Genomic DNA, 24,526 nt, shown 5'->3' on the forward strand with positions numbered 1-24,526 from the left:
CTAAATAAACAGTATCTATAGTATTTTATTACACACAGATATCTAACAGGCATTCCAGTCTGATTCAGGACTCAAACATATATTATATGCAGAGAAAAGAGACAAGAGAGCCTCAAAGCCATTTACCTTCCTTATCTATCTCACATACATGTATTTATTTACCCATCGTTTAAAGAAACCATACCTTATTAATTTCTGCCCAAATTCAATGCTAGCCATCCAGAGAAAGCTGACAAAACCAAACTTTCTTAAAGAATCTACTAAATTAAATTCACTTTCTGTAACATTTCTCTACAACTTTAATTCCTCATCAGTCTGTTTATACCTTTCAAACAAAAGCAATTCATTTAAACTAGTTCTCCCTACTGTGTTCAACTGCGCATAAGAATCACCTTGAGCTTTTCACACCTCCCGCTTTCTCTTACCTTCCAACACAGTGAACTCTCCAGCTCCCAGTGCCCTTTCAAGTTCTGAAGCTTCCATGACAATTGTAATTTAGACCCCACTCACTGCAATGCATTACACCATGGCAGCAATCAGACATAAACAGAAAACCAGATTCCAAACTATACTTTTCCAAAAACTTTCCTTTTTTATGTTCCTCTAATAATCCCACAGCCCTACAAGCACGGCAAGGTCTTAAAACAAAGGACTAACTGTTGCTGTTTTTAAACCTCTTTGTATTGGGGGGGGTTTTCCAGTACAAATTTATTAATAAATATACAGACAAATAAACCAAAATCACTCTTAATAAGTTTTCATTAAGTATACTTAACAATAATGTGGGTGTCCCCACAGCAGATCAAAATAAATAGTGCACTTATATTTACAATTGGCCAAAGAAAATCTTTTACTTGCTAACTAGAAAATTATACTTACAAGTTGATTATTAAATACAAACAGATCTGTCATCCCCTACCGCAGTGGGGGCACTCTCTCTTCTGTCTTCCGGGTATCACTTTAATAAACAGTCATCCAGAAATCTGTTCCTGGGAATTACTATGCAATAAGCAAAACATGCAGACATATTTATCTGGGTAATTTCCTTTGGACGAGAACCGATTGATGTCCGAGTACTAGTGTTAGGTCTGAGCCTGTCCAGCAGATTCAGACGTAAGACTGCCTAATTCACGGTAGCCGCAGTTACCAAGTCCCTGTTTGGGCACCAAATTGTTAAGCGCCAGGCCATTATGATGCTAATATCCAGGGATACGAGAACACTCAGATTTTGTAGAAAGTATAGTTTTTTATTGATCATTATAAGTATTCTTGGGAGATGCTAGATGCCATTTCTCTGTCAAACAGACCACCAGCATCTCATTGAATCCATGAATTGACCCTTCTTTTATAGGTAAAATAATATAGTACAAGGTTAGAAATTCTAGAAGTGCGTGACTACCCAGAGAATAATTTACATAGGTTGTCATGTCAACCGCATGATAAGATTATCTCTAAGCTACCCTGAGTAGTTCTCCAAGGTGGGGCACATTTACCATCAGTCTTTAGATAGTCCTTTGTTCTGTTAGAATCTTGTTGGTCAGGGCAATTAACACATCTGAGGCTGTGTTTACAGATGCCCCTGAAAATAGTGCCTCTATGGTGACAATATAGCCTGAAGTTCCCACTGTTACCTTATGCTTTTGTGACCCTTTAATTAGGCATCACAACATTTCGCCAGCTTCAACTGCTGTCCAGGTGTCTTTGGAATTCCAAAAAACACACCACACTGTTCCTCAGTATAATTTTATCACATTCAATCAGCTGTATTCTATATCAACTAATTTTTGTAAGACCTTCCTGGGAACAACTTTAAACCAACTGATAAGTTGTATAACCTTTTGGTCCACTTTTATTTAAATATATTTTTTTCTTTTTTAATGTCCATAATCTATTAACTTTTCATATTTTTCTTAAAAAACAGTCCCAACATGTGAAGATCCATAGAACGGGCACATCTCAATCATCATCTTAATTGCAAAAATCTCTAATGAGAGCCGTTTTTACTTATTTTTTTATCTGGAGGCTAACTCTACTCACAACCCCAACATGGCCATGTTTTGGTATAAGATCTGCTTGAGGGTGTTTGACAACACCTTTCAAAAAATGCTCTCTATTTCCTTCCAGCATACATCAATGACATTTTTTTCATTTGGTTAGGTTCCTGTGAGGATCTTCTTGTTTTTGTAACATGGTTGAAGGGACAGAATTCACATCTGAAGTTTTGGCTGAAATATCATGTACTTTCTATAGCGTTTTTGGACATCACTATAACAAGGGAAGGTGACTTTTTGAAAACAATGCTTTACCGGAAGGAGAAAGACCGAAATCTTTTCTTAAAATACTCCAGTTGTCATCCCAAAAAATTAAGAGAGAGCCTGCCAATTAGTCAATTTTTGAGATTAAGGAGGCTGTGTTTTACTCTTTCCGAATTTAAAATTCAGAGGATATGAAGTCCCGGTTTTTGAAACGGGGCTATCCCCGCTCTGTAATTAAAAAGGTTTAAATGGACTTTTTTTGCAAACAGGGAGCTACTCTTGGGGTATAAAGTAAGCCTTGAAAATGATGGGCTGATGTGTTCTACAGTACAGCAACCGTGTAAAAGAAGTTATTGAAATCCTTCAAAAACATTGGAATATGCTATCCCTCCACCGAGATTTTGACAAGTTCCCCCGTTTTGCCTTCTCTAGGAATCACAATCTTCGAGATAAGATTGTGAAGGCTTGTCTGAAATCTAACGTAGATCAGGCTGATGGACATGAGCAAGGGAATTTCCCTTGTGGCAAATGCGAAATGTGCGGGTTGGCTTTGGTTGGAGCAGAGTGGCAGCACCCTGGATCAAGGTTTAAAATTTTTTTGAAAAAAATCAACAAATTGTAATTCCACACATGTTGGGGCAGATTTTCAAAGGGGTACGCATGTACGATACGTGCGTAACCCCCGAAAAGCTGCCCCTTCCACCCCCTGCGCATGCCGAGCCTAAGCCCCGGGACGCGCATAAGTCCCGGGGCTTTCCTGGGGGGGGCGTGTCACGGCCGGCACTTCATCGGGGGGCCGCGGCCTCCGGACCAGCCCCCGGACTGGAACATGGCACGCCGGCAGCCGGCCCACGCAAGTTACGCCTGCCTTGGGCAGGCATAACTTTTGAAATAAAGGTAGGGGGGGAACTAGTTAGGGCCGGGGGGGCGGGTTAGTTAGGGGAAGGAAAGGGAAGGTGGGGGGCACCGGAAAGAAAGTTCCCTCCGAGGCCGCTCCGAGGGAACAGAGGCAGGCTGCACGGCTCGGCACGCACAGGCTGCCGATTTTGCGCAGCCTTGCATGCGCCGACCCCGGATTTTAAAAGATCGTGGCTACGCACGTATCTATTAAAATCCGGCGTACTCTTGTTTGCTCTCGCCTACTTTTTTAAAATCTGCCCCGTTGTGTATGTCCTTCAATGTCCTTGTAATCTGATTTATGTAGGGCGCACTAAAAGAAAAATTCGGACATGTCTTTTAGAACTCAAAAGCTGTATTAAGAATTAAAAATTGACAGCTCCATTGGTCAATCACTGTATTGATAAAGGAAATTATTTTACGGACTTCCGGTGGACTATTCTTGAAATGCTGCAAGTGTCATCTCGGGGTGGTGATATCCAACATGTTCTTAAGAGATTGTGAACAATTTTGGATTTTCAAATTACGATCGGTTCATCCAGATGGACTTAATGAAATAGTGAATTGGTATTCCCTGACATAATTTAGGACATCAGCACGTTTTGACGTATAAAGTTAGAGTGTTTGGGTGCCATGTTTAAAGGTCTTTCATGAATTACTAAAAAGCTGAAATCTTTTGGGACATATGCTGGAAGGAAATAGAGAGCATTTTATGAAAGGTGTTGTGAAACCCCCTGAAGCAGATCTTATACCAAAACATGGCCATGTCGGGGTTGTGAGCAGAGTTAGCCTCCAGATAAAAAGATAAGTAAAAACGGCTCTGATTAGAGATTTTTGCAATTAAGATGATGTTTGAGATGTGACCCGTTCTAAGGATCTTCATGGGTTGGGACTGTGTTTTAAGAAAAATATGAAAAGTTCCTAGATTATGGACATTAAAAAAGAAAAAAAAATATTTAAATAAAAGTGGACCAAAAGGTTATACAACTTATCAGTTGGTTTAAAGTTGTTCCCAGGAAGGTCCTACAAAAATAGTTGATATAGAATACAGCTGATTGAATGTGATAAAATTATACTGAGGAACAGTGTGGTGTGTTTTTTGACTTTATTATAGTTACCTCAGACTTCTGAGGTTTTGGGGCTTGTTTTGTGGATTTTTGAGTGTTTGGAATTCCTCCAGGTCAGGCTCAGTAAATCATTTATTTGAAGTTCATATACCCAAGCAATGCTAAGATAGCAGAGGATCCTGGGTCAGTTACCTTCTCCATGTTGATCTCTAGCTCAGGTACATATCAGGACTCAAAATCACGGTCTATACAGGGGTTTTTTTTTTCTCAGGGGGTACTTGCCGGTATTCAATACTGGCACCTTCTTCCTCCACCTGCTTGATTTATCTTGTGGTTCCTTAAAAAAACACAAAACAAAAAAAAAACTTTCATCTTATATGTGAGTACAGACACCCCTTTTCCCCCGAAAGATAGCACTGGGTCTGTACTAGAGGAAGCAGAGCATCCCTTTTCCCATGAGAGAAGGGGAACTTGACCATCCATTCTATTCATATGGACAGGACCCTCTCCAGCATCACCCTGGGTCCATTGAGCATCATTAAAATAAATTATATTAAGATCTTACTCTAAGCCACATCAAAGTTATGAATCTTGTGCATGAATCCTGGGATCCGAATCAGAGCTGCAGGTCATATAGACAGATCAAAGCTAAATCTTGTGAACCATTCCATCACAATTCTCCACCATTTTGACCTTGAAAGTACATTTTCTGTCTCCCTTCCTTCCCCAGGAAGCTAAAGAACTGGTGGCAGAAGCACAAACTTCACAGAAAGGAGAAGGGGAAGGAGAAGGTGGCAGCCCTGGATCCTTGGGAGAGGGACTACCAGCTATTAGCTTATGAGGGACTCTTTGATGAATACTTGGAAATGGGTAAGCAGAACAGAAAGATCCTGAGTAGTTTCAGGCCCTGGAAACTACGGAGGATGAAAAGTTACTTCATTTATTTATTTGATTTATATTCTGCTTTTCAGGCACATCGAAGCTGATAACATTCAAGTATTGTAGGTATTTCCCTGTTACCAGAGACATAGGCATCGATAAAGAGAGGCACGTGCCACATCAAAAAAATGGCTTGCCACCCTAGTTTCAGATAGGGTTGCTGTTTGAGGTGTGCATGGCCAAGCATAGATCCTCCTGCTGCCACGTAAGCCACACCTCAGCACCAGCATCACTTGGACACAGATTGAGTTTACGGCAGAAGAGGGGGCTGTTATGCCACTCCTCCTTGTTTGCCGGCCTGCGAGTACTCAAAATTCACGAGGTTGGCACCTCCTGTATGCTGATCTCCCAATGAATAAGAACAACATGGAGGAAGTGCCATTCCAGTGAGTTTTCAATACACTTGAGGGCTGACAAATGAGGAGTGGCAGAAGGGGCTCCTGCCCTCATCCCCCCAACACAGCAACGATGGAAAACGGAGACCTGGTGGAGCTGCAAATGGATCGCCTGCCGTTGGCGGCTGAAAAAAAGGAAAGGCAGGGGCCTAGCTTGTGTGTTAGTGTAAGAGTGAGCTTGCCTACGAGTATGTGTGAATGTGAGAGGGAGCCTGCATACCTGTGCCTGTGTGTGAGAGAGAGCATGCCCGTGTGAATGAGAAAGGGAGCCTGCCTTGCATGCCTGTGTGTGTCTAAGAGGGAGGCTTCCTGTGTGCCTGTTTGAGTAGAAGAAGAAGCCTGCCTGGATTTACAAGTACAAGATTGGAAGACATGTCAAAGTGAAAGACCATTTTTTTTTTGTATGAAACAGCAACAACCAATATCACAAAGAGCACATGCATGTAGGCATAGAGGTCATCTTATCCTTATACAAACAGGTGATTACAGCAAAGAGCATAGTATGGGGCAGATTTTCAAAGGCTATGCACATAACCCGAGAAAATCTGCCCCTGCGTGCGCCGAGCCTATTTTGCATAGGCTCAGCGGCGCGCAAGCCCCAGTACATGCGTATGTCCCGGGGCTTTGAAAAAGGGGTGTTCCGGGGGCAGGACCGAGGCCTCCGGAACAGCTGCTGTGCCGGGAGGTGGTGTGCTGGCAGCTGGCCGGCAGGCGTAACTTCAACGATAACAGTAGGGGGGGGTTTAGATAGGAAGGGGGGCGGGTTAGATAGGGGAAGGGAGGGGAAGGTGGGGGGGGGGGACGGAGGAAGCCTGCGCAGCTCGGCACACACAAGTTGCACAATTGTGCACCCCCTTGCGCACGCCAATCCTGGATTTTATAACATGCGCGCGGCAGCGCACGCATGTTATAAAATCGGGCATAGATTTGTTCGCGTCGGGTTGCGTGAACAAATCTACGCCCACGCGCAGGTTTGAAGATCTGCCCCTATGTAAAAGTGGCAACACAACAGAGACATTTCCCTGTAAAAGATAAGCAGATGCAACTAGTTATAAACTCTGCAATGCAAGGCTCAAGAATGCCCATGTTGAGGAAGTGCCAAAAAGTGGAATATATATATAAAAAAATCTAAATAAAATAAATATTGAAACAGAGCCTTTTATAAAGAAGTAGAAGTGTTTACACTGTATCAAGCAAAAGTCTTCTGGCTTAGCTATTATTTTTGAAGATCTTTAACCCACTCTCTTTCCATTGCCCTGACCCTCTAGGAGCAGCCTTGTTTGGAATAGTGTCACAAATTACATCACATGGAATGTGTGAGATCATAGTTATCTTGCCAGACAAATCCCGCGTTTTGACTTTCCCACTGATAACATGTGCTGGCAGAACATTGCTGGACATCCCTAGGAAGGCTGAATGCTGGTGTTTTCCTTGCAGCATCTAATGATGGTTTAACAGCAGCGCTGGTACTGTATGCTACCAGCATGGCTGGCACAGCAGTGCTAAGTGTCAGGAGCACGGTAAAAGCCTCTACTGGGGAGTTCGGGGCGGAAGGGAGCCCATCGCCAGTTTTTTTTTTTTATATCTGGGGGGCAGATTAGGGGAGGGGGTGATTGGAATGGAAGCTATGTGTGTAACATCAGAGGGGTAGGTGGGACAGGAGGAGATCCCAGTGAAGCACACTTTCTTGTATCTTTTGGCCACAAAGAAGGGGAAATCCCATTGGGGGGAGGGGTTATCAGGCCCCCTATGTTAACTGTATTGTAAGCAATATTGAGTAAGCCAGTGAGTGACAAAGTTACTTGGATAACTTTATCTGGTTAACTTTAGCTAAGTACATTCAACAGAAGATAAATACTGCTGCGTTATATGGGCAACTTTACTTGCATAACTTTCCCGCTCATTGGCTTACTCAATATGGATTCCTCAGTTTCTGCAAAGCACAGATCAGGAGCTGCCTGCAGATAACAGGGTGGTCATTATTTGAGGCAAGTAAAAGTAACTGTTTGTTTAGCTGGTCATAGTAACGGAGGTCAATTCTTGAAAGCCTTTGGGTGGCTAACTTTTCGCGTTAGGTGCACATAAACCGAACTTTCAGAAATGTTCTGTGCACAAAGTGAGGCATCAGTGGCATCTAGCAGGGCTAGAGGCATCTAGCATCAGAGGCATCTAGCAGGGCTAGAGTTTAAAAGGCGAGTGCACGCTTTCAGCGCTCTCTGGCAAAAGTTATGCATGCAAGTCTGACTGGAGAAAGCATAGCCCTTCATGCATAACTTTATCCACAGATATTCAGCGGAAGACTTTACTTGTGTAAGTCCCACTGAGTATTATCATAATGTATTTATAATCACAATATCCTAGAAGAGCTAGACTTACATGTGCCTGGGTATATTTGCCACGCACCCGCTTATTAAATGTCTCCTTAAACTATGACCACCCTGATAAAAGCCAGTGGGGCTTGTATCAAACTCAAGGCATTAACACAATCTAAAACCATTTTTGACCGTTAACTGATTTGCGAACAGTAATATAGTCTCTGGTTATTTCAAAAATAGATTGTTACAATGCCTTGCATGCTAGGGTGCCTGCTTATGTGCTGCGATACTTACAAGCTGTACAGAACCCAGCAGCTAGGTTATTAAACGATACTAGGCTATATGATCATATTGCTCCAGCATTATGTGCTGTACATTGGCTCCCTATACTGCAGAGAATCCGATTTAAAATTGTAACGATAATTCATCAGGTTTTAAGTGGAAATAACCCTTTGTGTGTAAATTCAGCATTAAAGATCTACAAGTTACATCTCAGCTTAAGGTTGAAATTTGTTAGAGGTGCCGGCTGTTTGTCAAGCTCACTTAGATGAGACCAGAGAGAACATTTTATGTTGCCAGCCCAGTTTTAAGGAACAGCTTATCAGATGAGATTAGGAATAGCCAATGTTCTATATCTTTTAGCAAGCAGGTAAAAGCTTTCTACTTCAAGCAAGCATTCAACATGGATGTGTATTCACTAACCTAACAGCTTTCTTTTAAGTGTTGTCCATATTTTATTTTATTTTGCATGTGTTGGTTTTTATTTTTGTTTTATTCTGATTATTTATATGTTCTATGTTTTTTTTTTTTAATGTCTTTATATTTTCTTTTTTTGTAAATTTTTATTTATACAAGAGAGGATTATCTTACAGAATAACACTGTAGCCAGAACATAAGCATAAACAGGTAACTGTGAACCCATGATACAAACATAGTTCCTCCACTTCAAGAGACACCAACTCAGGATATGAGAAATAAATAAAACAAACAATCAATGAAACAACCTATGCCTCATCACTTTCTTGATGTCTGGTTACATTTCCATACATTGTCACAGCAATGGCCGCTCAATTTCATCCCTAATCAACCCCCCCCCCCCCCATCTCCCCCTCTCCCACCCCCCTGTCTCCCCCTTTCCCCCCGTTTCCTCTATTGGATCATCACAGACGAGTAAATCAAGGTCCAGCCTGCAGTGTCAACCATGCCTTATAAGGTGCCCAAACTGCCTGAAATGTATGCACCCGGTCAAGTCTTAGTGCCGTCAGGTAGCACATTTGGTATACCCTGTCCAGTCTGGAGAGAATCTGCGGCAATGTAGGAGCGTCAACAGTTTTCCATCGTAGCGCTATTTCGCCCCGAGCAGCTATATATATCTGTGTGAGCAGCATTTGGTGCTGATCACTAAGATCACCGGACACCAAGCTTAAGAGACAACCCTTGGGATCCGGATGGACCAGTACCCCCAAAACCTTAGTTACAAACCCCGCAAGTGTAGTCCAAAAGGCTTGTATCTTGGGACACTCCCACCACATATGATAGAAGGTTCCCTGGGCTCCACATGATCTCCAGCACCTATCACTAATTTGAGAGTTCATACGATGCAATTTGGCCGGTGACAAATACCATCTATACAGCAATTTATAGCCGTTTTCTTTGATGCTGGCGGAGATAGAGCTCCTGCCCACAAGCATATGACACCGTTCCCACTCAGAGTCCTCCAGTGCGTGGCCCAAATCGGATTCCCAATGTAATTGATAAGACATTTTAGTTTTGTCCCCACTACTAAGGAGTAGGTATATCCGAGTAATCGGTTTGAACAAAGGGCCTCGCTGTTCACAAAAAGATTCAACACAGGCGCTCCTTCGGATCTTAAAAAGTGGGTTACTTGCAGGTAAGCAAACCAATCCCCCTGTGTTCCCCCGTACTTATCCCGGATCTCCGCCATTTCCAAGACATGAGATCCCTTAAACAACTGACCCGCCTTTGTCAACCCCATATCTGACCAGCGCTGCGCAAAGGCTTTATCCAGCCCTGGGGAAAACCCAGAATTGCACAAAAAGGATGTCAAATGGTAAATCCGTTTGGACCCCGCCAACCTGGTCCTCCAGGCCCCCCAAAGCCTCAGCACCACCCGGGTGAACGGCGTGAGAGATGGAACGGTGACCTTCCCTACGTCCTTACTCCAAACTCTAGAGGCCAAGGGGAAGTCTCCGGACGCTGCCTGTTCTATAGCGATCCAGGACTTGGGTGCACCCTGTGCGTGCCAGCTGACTATCACCCCTAGTATAATGGCCGTGTAGTACCAGCTAAGATTGGGAACATTGAGGCCTCCCCGTGCTCTATCCCTATATAACACAGATCTAGAGACCCTGGGTGGCTTATGCTTCCAAATAAAGCGAAACAGTTTTCTCTGCCATATCCTGATGGCCCCATCCGGCACTGCCACGGGCAATGTTTGAAAAACATAACAAAGCCAGGGCAGTATGTTCATTTTAATGGCCGCTATTCTACCAAGCCAAGAAATGTGTGTTCTGTCCCACCTATCCAAATCTTGTTGAATCTGAGACCACAAAGACTCATAATTGAGTTTGTAGAGAGCATCTAAATGAGACCCTAGTTTGACTCCCAGATATTTTATAGATTCCTTAGCTTGGCGAAATGGCAATGCGTTCCCCACTGTCACATAATGATCCGCTGTCATAGATACATTTAGCAACTCCGACTTGTCAGCATTAATCTTAAAGCCCGACATTCTCCCAAACTCCCGAAGCTCCGCTAGTAGTACCGGTAAGGATGTTTCTGGCCTGGTAAGAGTGAATAAAAGATCATCAGCGAAAAGCGAGATCTTAAATTCTAGATCCTGTACCTGCATACCATATATGCCAGGATGCCGCCGAATTTTCTCAGCAAGGGGTTCTAACGAAAGGGCGAATAACAAGGGGGACAGCGGGCAGCCCTGACGCGTGCCCCGCTTAACTTCAAAAGGATCCGAATAAGCCCCATTAATTTTTATCCGAGCATGCGGGCCACTGTATAACTTTTTAACCCAAGTAATGAAATATTCTCCTATTCCCATGACTTCCATGACCTTAAATAGATACGGCCAGTGCACCCGGTCGAACGCTTTTTCGGCATCCACTGTAAGTAACACCGCCGGAATCTCATTAGTCTGAGCCCACCACATCAATTCCACTACCCTCCGTACATTGTCCGAGGCGAGCCGGCCCGGAATAAATCCTGATTGATCCCTATCCACCAACCCCGGTGCTACTCTACCCAGGCGGAGAGCCAGCGCCCTTGCCAGGATTTTCAGGTCAATGTTAATCAAGGATATAGGTCTATATGACCCGCACAACGTGTGGTCTCTACCGGGCTTAGCCAGCACCGTAATTCCCGCAGTATTGGATGTCAGAGAAATAGTGCCACCCCCCCGGAGATCATTATACATATCCACTAATGGCGGGATCAATTCCTCGCTAAAAACTTTGTAAAATTTTCCTGTGAACCCGTCCAACCCCGGGGCTTTTCCCAATTTAAGACCTTTAATGATAAGAGATATCTCCCCCTCCCTCAATTCCTCATTGAGCAGATTACGCTGCTCTAAAGATAACTCCGGCAATACGACTTCCTTTAAGGAGCGGTCAATCTCCTCCGCCTAGCAGAGGGTCTCGGAATCGTATAATTTCTGGTAAAATTTATTGAAGCATTGCCCAATTTCGTGCTGAGAATACACAAATTGCCCATGATCTCCCCTAATTTTAGTGATTTGAGATTGCGCTGTCTTTTCTTTTAGCTTACGAGCAAGCTGTCTCCCCGCCCTATTGCCCCATTCAAAATGGTGCTGTTTCAACAATTGTAGCTGATACGCTATCCTATCCCCTTCTAGAGCTTGGAGAGCCTGCCGAGCAGCCTGCAGGGGCTGCAGAGAATCAGAGTCTAAATTGCGCTTATGTCGCAGTTCCAATCTAGCAACCCTCTCCAGAAGAGAGAGCTGCTCCCGGTCCTTCTCCTTCTTAACATGAGCCGCTCGGGCAATACAGAGACCCCGCACGTAGGCCTTTAAACTGTCCCAAACAACCCCAGGGGTAACTTCGCCATTCCCGTTGATATCTAAATATTCACTGATTTGCTGCCGGAGCTGGGACACAAATACCTTGTCCTCAAGCAAAGTGTCATTTAATTTCCAAAATTTCGTGCCGGCCTGGGAGTCCTTTGTCTGAAAGGTTAGCCAAACTGGGGCATGGTCGGACCATGTGATATTGCCCACCTCCGCTTCCAAGACCATCCCCACTAAATCTTTATCTATCAAAAAATAATCAATCCGGGAGTAGGATTGATGGGGGTGGGAGAAAAATGTGTAGTTCCTAGATGTGGGATTACGCAATCTCCAGAGGTCTAGGAGTCCACGGTCTCCTAAAAGGTGTTTAAGCGTCTTTCGCGCCACTTTACCCCCGACCCCTCCACGGCTAGAATTGTCGAGATAGGGGTATTTCGTAATATTGAAATCACCCCCCACAATGAGACGCCCTTCCGCCCACTCACTAATAACGGTAGAGAGTTTCGTATAAAACACAGATTGATCTGCAGTGGGGGCATATACGTTCAAGAAAGTATATTTTTCTTCGTTTATCGTCGCTTTTACTAGAATATAGCGACCCTCTACATCCCGGATTTCAGAGAAAACGTCTGCTACTATAGTATTAGCAAACAATATTCCCACCCCTGTGTACTTATGGTGAACAGTGGCTGCGGCATGGAAAACTTGTGGGTATCCCCTAGAGGCCAGCAAACGCTCATAGCGTTTTCTAATGTGAGTTTCCTGGCAGAATACGATATCCGCCCTGTGATGGGCCATATCGCGCAGGAACATTTGGCGCTTATGATAAGTATTCAGGCCCTTGACATTAATAGAAAGTAATTTTAAGGGCCCCATGGGTGTGTAATAATGCACGCATCAAGCCACTCTGGAGCCACCCCCGTGCCTCTGCGGCTTATCCCTCCATAAACCATATTCAGATATAGTCGCCACTCGCCCGTGGAAGATATTCGTACCCCACATATATTCCTAACCCTGCCCCCCCTCCCCGCCCCCAACCCCCCCCTCCCCACCCTTCCCCCCTGCCAACCACTCAACCTCGAGTGGATCTCCTCCATATGAGACCTGACGTCACCGCATGACCTAAACATGGTCCCCTCTCCTCCATATGAATAAACTTTTAGAACAAGAATAACAATTAACCCCCCATGGTAACTGTGAGGTCCAAATCGTGTGCTCTCACAGCTTGCAATACACCACCTGTAAAACCGCAATGTACCACAAGTCCTGCAATAGCAACACGTATCAAACTTAATCTGTGTCCTCCAAACTTTGGCGGATATCACCAGCTCGCCATTACCCTACAACCTAGTCCTGGACTGGCTCATCCGGGTTCCTCGAGTCCTGATGGTCCTGCGGATCTCCGACGTAATCTCCGGCCCCCATTGTCCACTCTCCTCCAACGTGGGCGATCGCTCCTCCGACTAGTGCTAGCTTCAGTAGGTGCAGGGAGCCCCTCCGAGCCCAGAGCTGGTAATCCCGCGGCTCGCAGAATGTCCTCCGCTTCCATGACCCGCTGTACGCGGGACTGAATCCCATTTATCGTAAAAAGTAGACCAAATGGAAAGAGCCATCTGTACTTAATATTTTGAGCCCGGAGTATATTGATAACATCCTTAAATTCTCGCCATTTTCGGATGGTAGAGATAGCCAGGTCCTGGAACACCTCGATTTTACAGTCCTTCCACGTGATGGAGCCCATGGTTCTCGCTGCTCGTGCTACCGCTTCCTTAACAAGAAAGCTGTGAAAGCAAGCTATTATGTCTCTCGTCTGCTTGTTCTTAGGATTGCCAAAAGCTCTATGGGCGCGTTCCAATACCACTTCACGCGGCTTCTCCTTGGTGCCCTCCGGGTCCAGCAAGTAAGGCATTTGTCTTGCACCACCTGAGGACAATCCTTAAAGGCTTCCCCTTCAGGCACCCCACGAAATCTTAAATTCACTCGCCTGGTTCTGTTTTCCAGGTCCTCCACGTGTGAATGTAGCTCTTCATGAGCATCGCGGAGCTGCCCCAGTTCCTCCCGGACAGAATCCAGTTCCGTTTGCGTGTCCTGCAGGCCCTGCTCAGTTTCGTCCGCTCGCCGTTCCAGTTCACGGATGTCCTTTTTGGTGCTCTCAAGCAGTTCGCCGAGTTCCTGGCGAAAGCGAGCCATGTCTCCCCTCAGTTCCTGGAACCAGGCGTGGAATTCCCCCCGGGTCGGGACCTCCGTATCCGCGACCATTGTCGCCGGCTCCGCCTCCCCCTCAGGCTCCGGGATCGGCGCCATCTTGCCTCCTTCCTCGAGCACTGCTGCCGTGCTCGCCGACGCGAAGGAAAAGCGATTTAGATCCGGTTTTTTCCGGGGTGTCGCCATTGACATGGATTGGGGACCCTGTATCAGCAAAATTCAGAGTCCACAGGCCCGGGGATGCTCCGATGGAGGTGGATTAGCGGCGGAGGAGAGAGGAGCCGAGGTCTTAAGCGGCCATCTTAGCTGGTGACGTCACCGGTCTCAATGTCTTTATATTTTAAAGCAGTTTTTATTTGATGGCTATTGTAATTTGATTGAATGTTGTTTGTGAATAAGTTTATGATTTCGTGTTTATTACTAGTGTAAGTTGTTACCCATCAAGTACTTTGGAATGTGCAGGCTATAAATAGCAAAAATAAATAAATATCTACCCTTCACTCCTGATCTGTGCATTTCATAGCAGAAACATAGCATCATGAAGTCCTGTGTCACTCGGTGGGTGTGGGGAGAGGCGCGGGCGTGCACTGTGCAGTATGCTGGGCAGTGGTGTGTGGAAAGACATGGAGAGGCGTTGCAATAGAAAGAATCTGTTCCCTGAAGTGAGAGCCCCTTTCCTTCCAGTCTCAAGCTGGTTTCCATAGGAGTGTGGAGCCATGAGAATCACCCTAGGGCAGCAGGCGTTCTGAGAGCCACTAGCAAGGGGGGGAGGCCACAATTTAACAGGTGCAATTTTTAGATTAAAAACCCCCAGAGCATGTAGAACCTAAAACCCAAGTACACTGGGGGAGGAGGGGAGGGGCGCTAATTCCTGGTACCTTCACCCAGCAGAAGAAAGCAGCAACCCCCAAGTCTTTCGTTTTTGCTCACAGGCCATGCGTTTTGAAAAGCTTTTGAGATTTTACTCCGATCCTCCGGGTCCCCAAAACTGCAATAAATGAATGCAAATCTCTGCAGTCGCATTTTGATGGTCTCCTGTGATCACAGCATGTGCTTCTCCCCTGCAGTCATACAGTTTGGCTTCATTACCATCTTCGTAGCAGCCTGTCCACTGGCGCCGCTCTTCGCCTTGCTGAATAACTGGGTGGAGATCCGTCTTGATGCCCACAAGTTTGTCTGTGAATATCGAAGGCCTGTGGTGGAGCGGGCGCAGGGCATAGGCATCTGGTTCTACATCCTGGAGGTCATCACCTACCTCGCTGTCATCAGTAACGTGAGTAATGGCCAGCAGTAGAGCGCCCCTTCTATACTGGGATGCAAGTGCACCCTAGAACAGCGTTTTCTAACCCTCTCTTGGAGGCATATTCTGAATCAGTTGGGTTTTCAGAATATCCACAATGCATATGCATGAGATTTGCATACGTTGAATATTCATGGAGACAGTCCTGGAAACCAGATTGGATAGGAGGGTCTACAGGGGAGGACTGGGAAGTACTGCCCTAGAGCCAAGGCAAAGAGAATTCTGGGAGTCATACAAGGCCCAGCATTCTGGGTACGAGGTATCCTAGGGCAAGACCGTGATAGAGTGAGGCCTGATCCACAAATGACGCTGACGGTGTTAACATTTTCTCATTTCAGGCCTTTCTTATTGCCTTCACCTCTGACTTTCTCCCCCGGCTGTATTACAAGTACACTCACAACTTCAACCTTATGGGCTATGTGAACTTCACCTTGGCCTATGCTCCGCAGACGTTTGTTGCACAGAACAACACCTTGTGCAGGTGGGAAAAATGTACACCTTCCAGTATCTAAGATGAAGGGGAACAGGCGTCTGCCAAGATCTGGAAATAAAGGAGAGAGAGGTTTAGATGGGGATACGCAGTAATCTTGTACTGAAGAACTTGTGGGAAGAAGAAAGTGAATTTCTGGGTAACATTTGGGCAAACGCTTCGGAGCTTCTTCTAAGAGTGCTGCAGCTCTTGAGGATGCACTGTGTGAACAAGGCGAAGATTTTGTATGGGCAGATGCTGGAGTTCCAGTGCTGGGACCTGTAGTCTCTATTTTATGTGCAGAATGTTGCGCATCCCAGCCGTACTAGTGCCGCGACTGGGCCTGCTCACCTTGCGCTTCCCTCCACGAGCTCCGGGCATTCCTCTCTCGCCACTGTAGCCAGCTCACGGCGTCCTCTGCGCCTTCCCCGCTCACCTCAGTCATCGCAGGCCTCACAGCGGAGCTCCCGTCGGGACTTGGCGTCCTCGACATGCGCGCGGCCCGCACTCCCTCCTTTTAAAGGACCCAGAGCGGGAACCTCGGGCTGGACGCCTCCCGATGATGTCACCTGAGCACCACTTAAAAGGCAAGGTCCTTCCCACAGTTACTCGCCTTGGCAAACGGGTCTTCATGTTCCTTGTTCCTGTGTGCGTTCCTGTGCCTTCCAGTTCTCCTGCATTCCCGTGGTCCTTCCTGAGTTCCAGCATATACGTTCCACTACCCAGGTTGTACCTCCTCGGACTGATACTCGGTACTGACCTCGGCTTGCCTTTGACCACGTTTGGATTGCTGCCTGGATCTGACCTCTGCTTGATACTGACCACGCTCGGACTGACATCTGGAACTGACCCTTGTTTTGGCTGACCACCCTGGCTTTGACCTTGCATTCTATTCGGACATTCTCTTTGCTTCTCCTGTGACCACCAGGTCTGCCTGTTCTGACGTCACTCGTGGCCTTCTCTCCAAGCTAGATCGCTAGGCGCTGCCTACCTTGACCGGAGGACCTTCAGCTCCTGTTCCGTTCCAGTGGTCTCCGGTACTCTCAGTTCCAGTCTAGCTTGTCTGTTCGCCACTAGCCATGCACCTTTGCTCTTGGTGGGCACACCTCTCCGGGAGACCCTCTGAGGCCCACCTAAGCCCAGGCGGTCAGGGAATCCAAAGGCTCAACCCAAGGAGCCCCCGGACTGTTATTGGTGAAGCTCCAGCTAGCCTCAGTCTCCCCTCATGTGCTCTGCCTTCTGGTGGCAGGCACCCTCTGGGGACCCTCAGAGAGCCGTACCAATCCTTCGCCAGGCCAAGGGTCCACCTCCAGCGCAACACAGAAAACATGCTTTGTGCACAAAAGGCATGTTTTCCATGCGTATAAAGATTTATTTGCACAAAAAATGTTTTCAGTACAGAAAGTATTTTTTTGTGTGCATATAAATCATATTTTATGTATGGAAAACATGCTTTTTCTGCACATAAAATACAGACTATAGTCCCTGGCACTAGAACTGCAGCTTTTTCCTTAGACTAACAATAACCCTGGAATCTTTCGTCCACCTCGGAGTTAAGAATTAAGTTTCCAGCACTAAGAAAACACAAGTCAAGCCAGGGCATGTCTCTGCATTGGGAAGTAATAACTAATGCCATCATTAGCATGGAATTTCCATGTGAGAGCACGAACTAAATGCATATTGTTGCATACACATTTATTTTGTGCGCAAAACTCCTTGCGTCAGCATTAAAAATGTACATACAACTGTGGGTTAAACTGTGCGCTCTGCTGAGTGCACCTTATTTTGGCTTCTGAGATAGTGAACCCCTTGCACTGAGTTCAGTAAGTCTTTGGCAGTACAAGGTCAGTACTCTTGCCACATTTCCATTTTTTTTTAAGTAACGCATTTTAAGGTAAATCTGTTTTGTTTTGTTTAATAGTGTCCTCCCAATTCTCCTCACACAAGTAACGCATTTTATTCAACCTTTTCAAACTAAAATACAATTTGCTTCCTAGCCCATATGGAAATTAGTATTCAGCAACCTGATGAGTGGATAATTTATCCAGCTTTAGGACTGATCTCCAGCACAACCAGCGTTGGCCAGATAACTTATCTGGCTAATTTAATTCCACCCCAGAATAGAATATAGTGGGAGACCTATTAGGAGAGAGTTACAATAATCAATACCAGAGAATAATAAAGATTGTAAGACAGACCAGAAGTCAGAGTGTTCAAGAAGGGGCTGGAGGTGACTGAGTAGACATAACTTGTGAAAGGATGAGTTGGTAATGTTTCTTATATGGTCGCGCAGAGAAAGAGAGAGAGAGAGTGGTCAATGGTGACTCCCAAGTTACATACCATTGGGGAGACAGTGATGGAATGAGTGTTGAATAAGAAATTGTTGGGTGTATTTTCAACAGGAGAATGTGATAGGACAATGATTTCTGTTTTAGATGTGTTGAGAGCTAGTTTATTGCAGTGGAGCCATTTTTGCATGGTTATGAGACAGTGGGTAAGGAACGATTCTATAAGGGCCCATGTGTCTTTCAGAGGAAAGAAGAATTGGATAACATTGGCATAGATCTTATAGTGAACTCCAAGGCCAGCAAGGGGGTGGCATAATGATGTTAAATAGATGTTAAATAAGGCAGTAGAGAGAGCAGACCCTTGGTGACTCCAGAGATCAGGGACGTCACAGAAGAGGTCAAGGAATCAATATGGACCTGTTGGGTCCTGTTGTTGAGATATGAAGAGAACTATGTCAGAACAGATCCGGTTATACTAAGGGAGCACAATCTAGAAAGTAAGATGAAATGATTTACTGTGTGAAATGCTGAGGAGATATCAAGGAGACATAGAAGGAAAGCTGAACCCCGGTCAAAGCCTCGTCTCACCGTGTCAAAGCTGGAAAGTAATAGCAGTTCAGTGCTATGATGTTTCCTAAATGCAAATTGATATTGACTGGGAATATTATTAGAGTCAATAAAGTTGCACAATTGGTGAAGAGCTGCTGATTCTATGCTTTTAGCCATGGATGAAAGAGAAGAGATCAGGTGGTAGTTGGAGATAAGTGTCAGGTCAGCTGATGGTTTTTTTGATTGTAGGCCGGACTGAGGCTTGGTTTAGTAGCTCAGGAACGATACCATGTTGAGGGAAGAATTAATGAAGTTCGTGATAAAAAGGGGCAATGTCAAGTTTAATCAGTTTAAGCAATGAGGTATGACATGGGTTAAGAGGATTAAACGATGGTTTCATGTTATTAATAATCTCAGTAGTATCAGATGTTGAGATTTTATTGAAACGTTCCGAGACTGGGCCATCAGTGATCAAGTCATTGGCATCATCATCAGCGGAGGAGTTATTGAAGGTATGGTTTACGGTTGCCGTCTTATTACTAAAGTATGATGCGAATGTCTCCGCGATATTCATTCCAGGGAGCATGGACAGTAGAGCAGAAGGAACTGAACTGGAGTTAATGATTTCTTAACATGTGAGCACTTAATTCTCCTTTTTATAAAAGGCACACCATTGCATTCTGTGATGTCACTAACAAGGTCATGCATGAGCTGGCATCACTCCAGCAGAGAAATGGTGGGGAGTGCAGGAAGGTTTTAAGGAATATCTGTAATGTAAATACTAAAAGACGATAAAGGTGATAACTAAAGATTCCAGCTTATTATTTAAAAATATATATATATAATCCCATACAATCTAATATAGTCGGTGGCTTACAATACCCCATATATAATAAAAGTGCAAATATCAATAAAATATCACTAACACACTTGTGGCATGGGGCAGTGACACCAAACAAGAAAGTGCAAAGGTCATTTCCAATGCTCTGATTCCACCATTCACAGCTGATTGGGACTGGGGGCAGGGGCGGCAGCCTTCAGGGCCAGACACTGCTGATGTGGCACTGCCATGGGTGCAGCCCCTTTGCCTGTACGTTGCCTTTGGCATTTGCAGTTGTAAAAATGAAACTGACCTTACCCAGGTCCTCCACATGGCAATCACCTGGCCAGCCTTAGTTCTTTCTTCTTAAATTTTACAGGCACAGGTACCAGATAACTTCCTCTCACCTTGGACAGGCTGATCTAGTCTTGGTTTACTCTAATGCATGTATAGAGTTGGAATCCTGTTTTCTTGAGGGAAATCAGAACTTCAACTCTATGAGCAGAGTAAAATCAGAATTAGTTTGATCTGTCTGATGTGACAGGGAATCTTTGGTCAGGGTCTCCCCATGAATGCCTGCTGGAGACCCCTTTAGTTGTGGGGAGGGGTTGGATTGTGTTCTGATTCTGTTCCTGCCCTGGTAGGACATCACAAAGCTAATTTTCTTCTCTCCTCAGGTATCGGGCTTATCGGAAAAATGATGGAACCTTTTCTTTAGTGTACTGGAACTTACTAGCTATTCGTCTGGGCTTCGTTATTGTGTTTGAGGTAAGTGTTTATTTCCATTTCTGCTTTGCTCTATGGCTTGGCTCTTATCTCTGGTAGAGCTAATTATTAGTAGAATGTATTTATATAGAGAGACTATCTCCTATATAACTCCCTTTTCTCTGGGCCAGTGCAACTTCTTGCTGCCCTAGGCTAGTGTGGAAATATGTACTTCCATCATGTCAAATACCCCTCCCCCCCAACCAACTTCTGTTCATCCAAAAATTGCAGGTGTGCAGGACCTGTGCATGAGGAAATGGGATCTACCCTCACTGGGGCTTTTTCTAACCCTACACACTGTCTGGGGCAAAGAGGGAGTTAGCGATGCTAGAACATAAGATATGCCATACTGGGTCGGACCAAGGGTCTATCAAGCTCAGTATCCTGTGTCCAACAGTGGCCAATCCAGGTCACAAGTACCTGGCAAGTACCCAAACATTAGATGAATAGATCCCAAGCTACTAATCCTTTTTGATTAATAGCAGTTTATGGCCGTCAGCTCTAGGAACTTATCCAAATCTTTTTTAAACCCAGTTATATTAACTGCAGTAACCACATCCTCTGGCAATGAATTCCAGTTGAGTGAAAAAGATTTTTCTCCGATTTGTTTTTAATGAGCTACTTGCTAACTTCATGGAGTGCCACCTAGTCCTTGTATTGTTTGAAAGAGTAAATAACCAATTCACATTTACCTCTTCAAGTCCTTTCATGATTTTGTAGACCTCTATCTTATCCCCCCTCAGCTGTCTCTTCTCCAAGCTGAACATCCCTAACGTCTTCAGCCTTTTCTCAAAGGGGAGCCTTCCCATCCCCTTTACCACTGGGGTGGATGTGCAATGTTAGGCAAGAGAATGAAACAGGCAGCTGCAGCGGACCCAGAGGAGGGTAGTGGAACTCAGGAGCCAGGCAGAGCAGGCTACAGCTGAGGCAGATAGTGAGATGGTTTTGCGCCTGCAGCTTACCACCACATGGCTCCTACAGTTTGCCAGTGCATGAGCAGCCAGGTGCCATTCCCCTTCCCCTTCATCCACACACAAGAAGGAACTGTCAAAGCCCAGCACAGCAGCCACAGAGCTATGGGGCAAGAGTTAGAATAAAATGTGTTCAAGAATTAGGACCTTGTTTCTAGCATGAGCAATTCTATATATCAGTATAGCAAGGAATAAGGTGAATAACTGGTTGGGGGGGGGGGGGAGGGGAGTGGTGATGGTGAAAGAGAGGAGAGGAGGCATGGCCTCTTTTCGTTGCCTGTTCGGTTGGGCTATTCCTGTCCCCTGCCGCCTGATGGACATTATTCTCTGTTCCATCACCCCTTCCTGAACTGAAGAAAGGTTTCTCTTTCTCTCCTTTGAGTACCCTTCCCTCTTCCTGCTGGGCAAGACATTGCTAGCTGGGTCATTCACTGAAAACCTCTGTATAACCCTGGGGGAATAAGAGGAGAAAGAGCGGCTGTAGCAGCAGCATAAGTGATACCCTGCCACCAAGCCAGAATTAAAACCTGACCAAGGGTGATACGGACCAGCACCAACACATGAGACATGTCCCACATGCTGTATTCTCCATAACCTGTACCTTTACTTATTACTGTTTTGTAATTTTCTCCCATCTTCTCCTGCCCTTTTATTATAATCATTCTGTGTATTACTTTGGCAACGCATGTAAAAGTGTCCTGGCACTAGTGATCTGAATCATTGCTGTTTCCCTCCTCCTCATCCCTCTCCCGAGGCTGAAACACACATTTCCGGGCTCCCTTTCTCCTGCCAGCCTCCTCCTTTTCACGAGTGCTCTGTCAGGCTTTCTCCTCGCACCCTGGGCTAGGAGTTGTTTTGTGCATTCCCTGTACGCACCGGATCAGTCCAGACTCCTGGGTTCATTCATCCGTGCCAGCAGGCGGAAACAGAGAAAGTAAAACTGACACTGCTTTATAGATCCTGATGCCCCCTGCAGTTCCTCGGGTATTTCTCTGTCTCTGATGCTTGAACCCTGCAGTTTGGTCCAGTATTTTTTTTTTTTTGGATTCTTCGATTCTAGGTTGAGCCTTCCTCCCAGGGGGTTGGGGTTGCTCGTGAGGAGCCCCTACCCTGTTTGGTTGAGGCGGAGGGCCTGGGGGTCGGTGACCCTTTTGGACGCCCTCGCCCCAAAGTAACCGAGGGGTGCACATCCGGTGGTCCGGATCCCTCCCTGCCACGAGTTGGCTCCCAAATTGATTTTCCTCACTTCTTAATTATATTGCTGAATTGAGCTGGACAGCTCTCTTCAGTACTAGGAGGGGAAACTTTCAGTGAGGCTGCTTTTAGAGCAGTAAAGTTTAAAAAAAAAAAAAAAGTTAGGTAGCAGGAATAGGTAGGAGCTTGTGTCAGCTCTCTTCTCCCCCCACCCGGTGCAGTTTCGGCGGGTTTTTTCTCGGGTTTGTTCAATTTCTTTCTGTTTCTTTTCCCTTGCTTCTTCATCGGGCCACCGACGCGAGGGTGAGGGGGGGGGCTTGTCGCTCGTGCGGGTCGACCCCGGCGCGGCTTGCATTTCGTGGGGGGAGGGCCCCTCGGAGTTCCCTAGGCCGGCTAAACGGCAGAGAGGCATTTCTGCTCCTTCCCTGACAGCTCTGGGCTCTGCAGCTACCGCGAGGTGTCCTGTTGGCTGTAACCGCGGGGATGGCGGCCATCTTGAATCCCCCGGCGGTCAGGCTCACGTTTCCTGAGCCTGTAGAGGACCCCCCCCCCCCCTCCAGTGCTTTTCCCGGTGTTCTCAGGTCCTATAGAGGGATAAGGGGCCCTGGTAGGACCCCGGGGGGGGGGGCCCTTTTTGCCTCCGGCTGACAGTGGGTGGGCTCTGGCCCCTTTTTCACCTGAATTTGTGCTTCTGATGCACAAGGCATTTTTGGCACAGTACGAGGGGAATGTGCCTAGCGGAGGGGTCAGCATCCCCCTCCTTTGCTCCTGGAGTCTGGCTTGTCCCAGGGCAGATCGCTGCCTGACTCTGCTTGAGGTCGGGGCATGCAGGGTGCATCGCAGGGAGGCACTGCGCCCGCACGAGGGTTGCGCATGCTCACAGCAACACCACAGGAGGATCTCGCCGGCCCAGGGATAACACTGGCCGGTACTCGGGCAGCGGACCCGGGCACGGTGGATGCCAACCCAGGTGACGACTTGGATTCTGGGCCTGCGGCAGAGGGGGATGACCCCAAGATCCTCAGGTTGTTCCGCAGAGACGAACTAGCGCCACTCCTTCCTCAGGTCCTGGAGGAGCTGGGGCTCCAGTCTCCGCCTGACGACTCTCGCAAGGACGGTGCAGATCCAGTCTTACAGGGCATGAGGCGTCCCTCTACCGGGTCCCATACCATGAGTCCGCTAAGACATTGGTGGAGCAGGAATGGAATACTCCAGACGCAGGATTGAGAGTCGGTAGGGCTATGGCTAAGCTTTATGCTTTGCCGTATGCTTTGCCGGAACAGACCCTAGAGTTGTTTGCCCTCCCTAAGGTGGACGCCGCGGTCTCCGCCATTACGAAAAAGATGACTATCCCGGTTGCGGGGGCGGCAGCTCTGAAGGACGTTCAGGATTGCAGGCTAGAGATTCAGCTCAAAAGGATTTTTGAGGTCTCGGCTCTCAGTCTTCGCGCGGCTATTTGTTCCAGCCTCATGTTGCATGCTTACACTGGGTGCAGCGTTCCCAGGAGGAGCAGACACTCAGGGATATGCAAGCAGCTCAGTCAAACCGGTTGGAATTGGTGATTGCGTTTGTAGCAGATGCGTTGTACAATGTTGTCCGGACGTCCTCCCATAATATGGGGGCTGCGGTGTCGGTACGACGCCTGCTCTGGCTTCGTAACTGGTCCGCGGATGTTTCTTCTAAGTTCCAGTTGGCGTCTTTACCTTTTAAGGGTCGTCTCCTGTTTGGGGAGGACTTGGATCAGATTAGAGGTTAAGCACCTCTACCAGCAGATGGAGATGGAGCAATGCTGATATCATGGTATATATATACCCCTGCACTAACAGCCCACCAGTATTCTTCGTCTCCAGCAGATGGTGGATGTGCATCTCCCTAATGGGGACTGCTTTAAAAAAAAATAGAAAATGAAAGGAGAAAAGATCCATAAGGATCCTCTTTGTCAGCTATTCTTTTTAATATTTATTTGTTACCTTTGTGTACATTGTTGTCTGGTTTAGGCATTGTGTATTTTATGTATGCTGATAATGTGCAACTTTTAGT

The 24,526-nt window shown here is 46.2% G+C and overlaps 1 protein-coding gene across 4 annotated transcripts in view; it reads left to right on the forward strand.

The window, feature by feature from the left end:
* The window catches only part of ANO7 (anoctamin 7), a 190,254-nt gene that overhangs the window by 160,987 nt on the left and 4,741 nt on the right, over positions 1 to 24,526 (forward strand). For all 4 annotated transcript variants that reach the window (XM_029617122.1, XM_029617126.1, XM_029617125.1 and 1 more), the window contains exons 19-22: positions 4,950 to 5,089; positions 15,198 to 15,403; positions 15,769 to 15,911; positions 20,234 to 20,324. In XM_029617122.1, the coding sequence (XP_029472982.1) occupies positions 4,950 to 5,089; positions 15,198 to 15,403; positions 15,769 to 15,911; positions 20,234 to 20,324 (580 nt within the window). The remainder of the gene's footprint in view (positions 1 to 4,949; positions 5,090 to 15,197; positions 15,404 to 15,768; positions 15,912 to 20,233; positions 20,325 to 24,526) is intronic.

This window comes from Rhinatrema bivittatum, chromosome 9 (assembly GCF_901001135.1).
Source record: "Rhinatrema bivittatum chromosome 9, aRhiBiv1.1, whole genome shotgun sequence".
NCBI lineage: Eukaryota > Metazoa > Chordata > Amphibia > Gymnophiona > Rhinatrematidae > Rhinatrema > Rhinatrema bivittatum.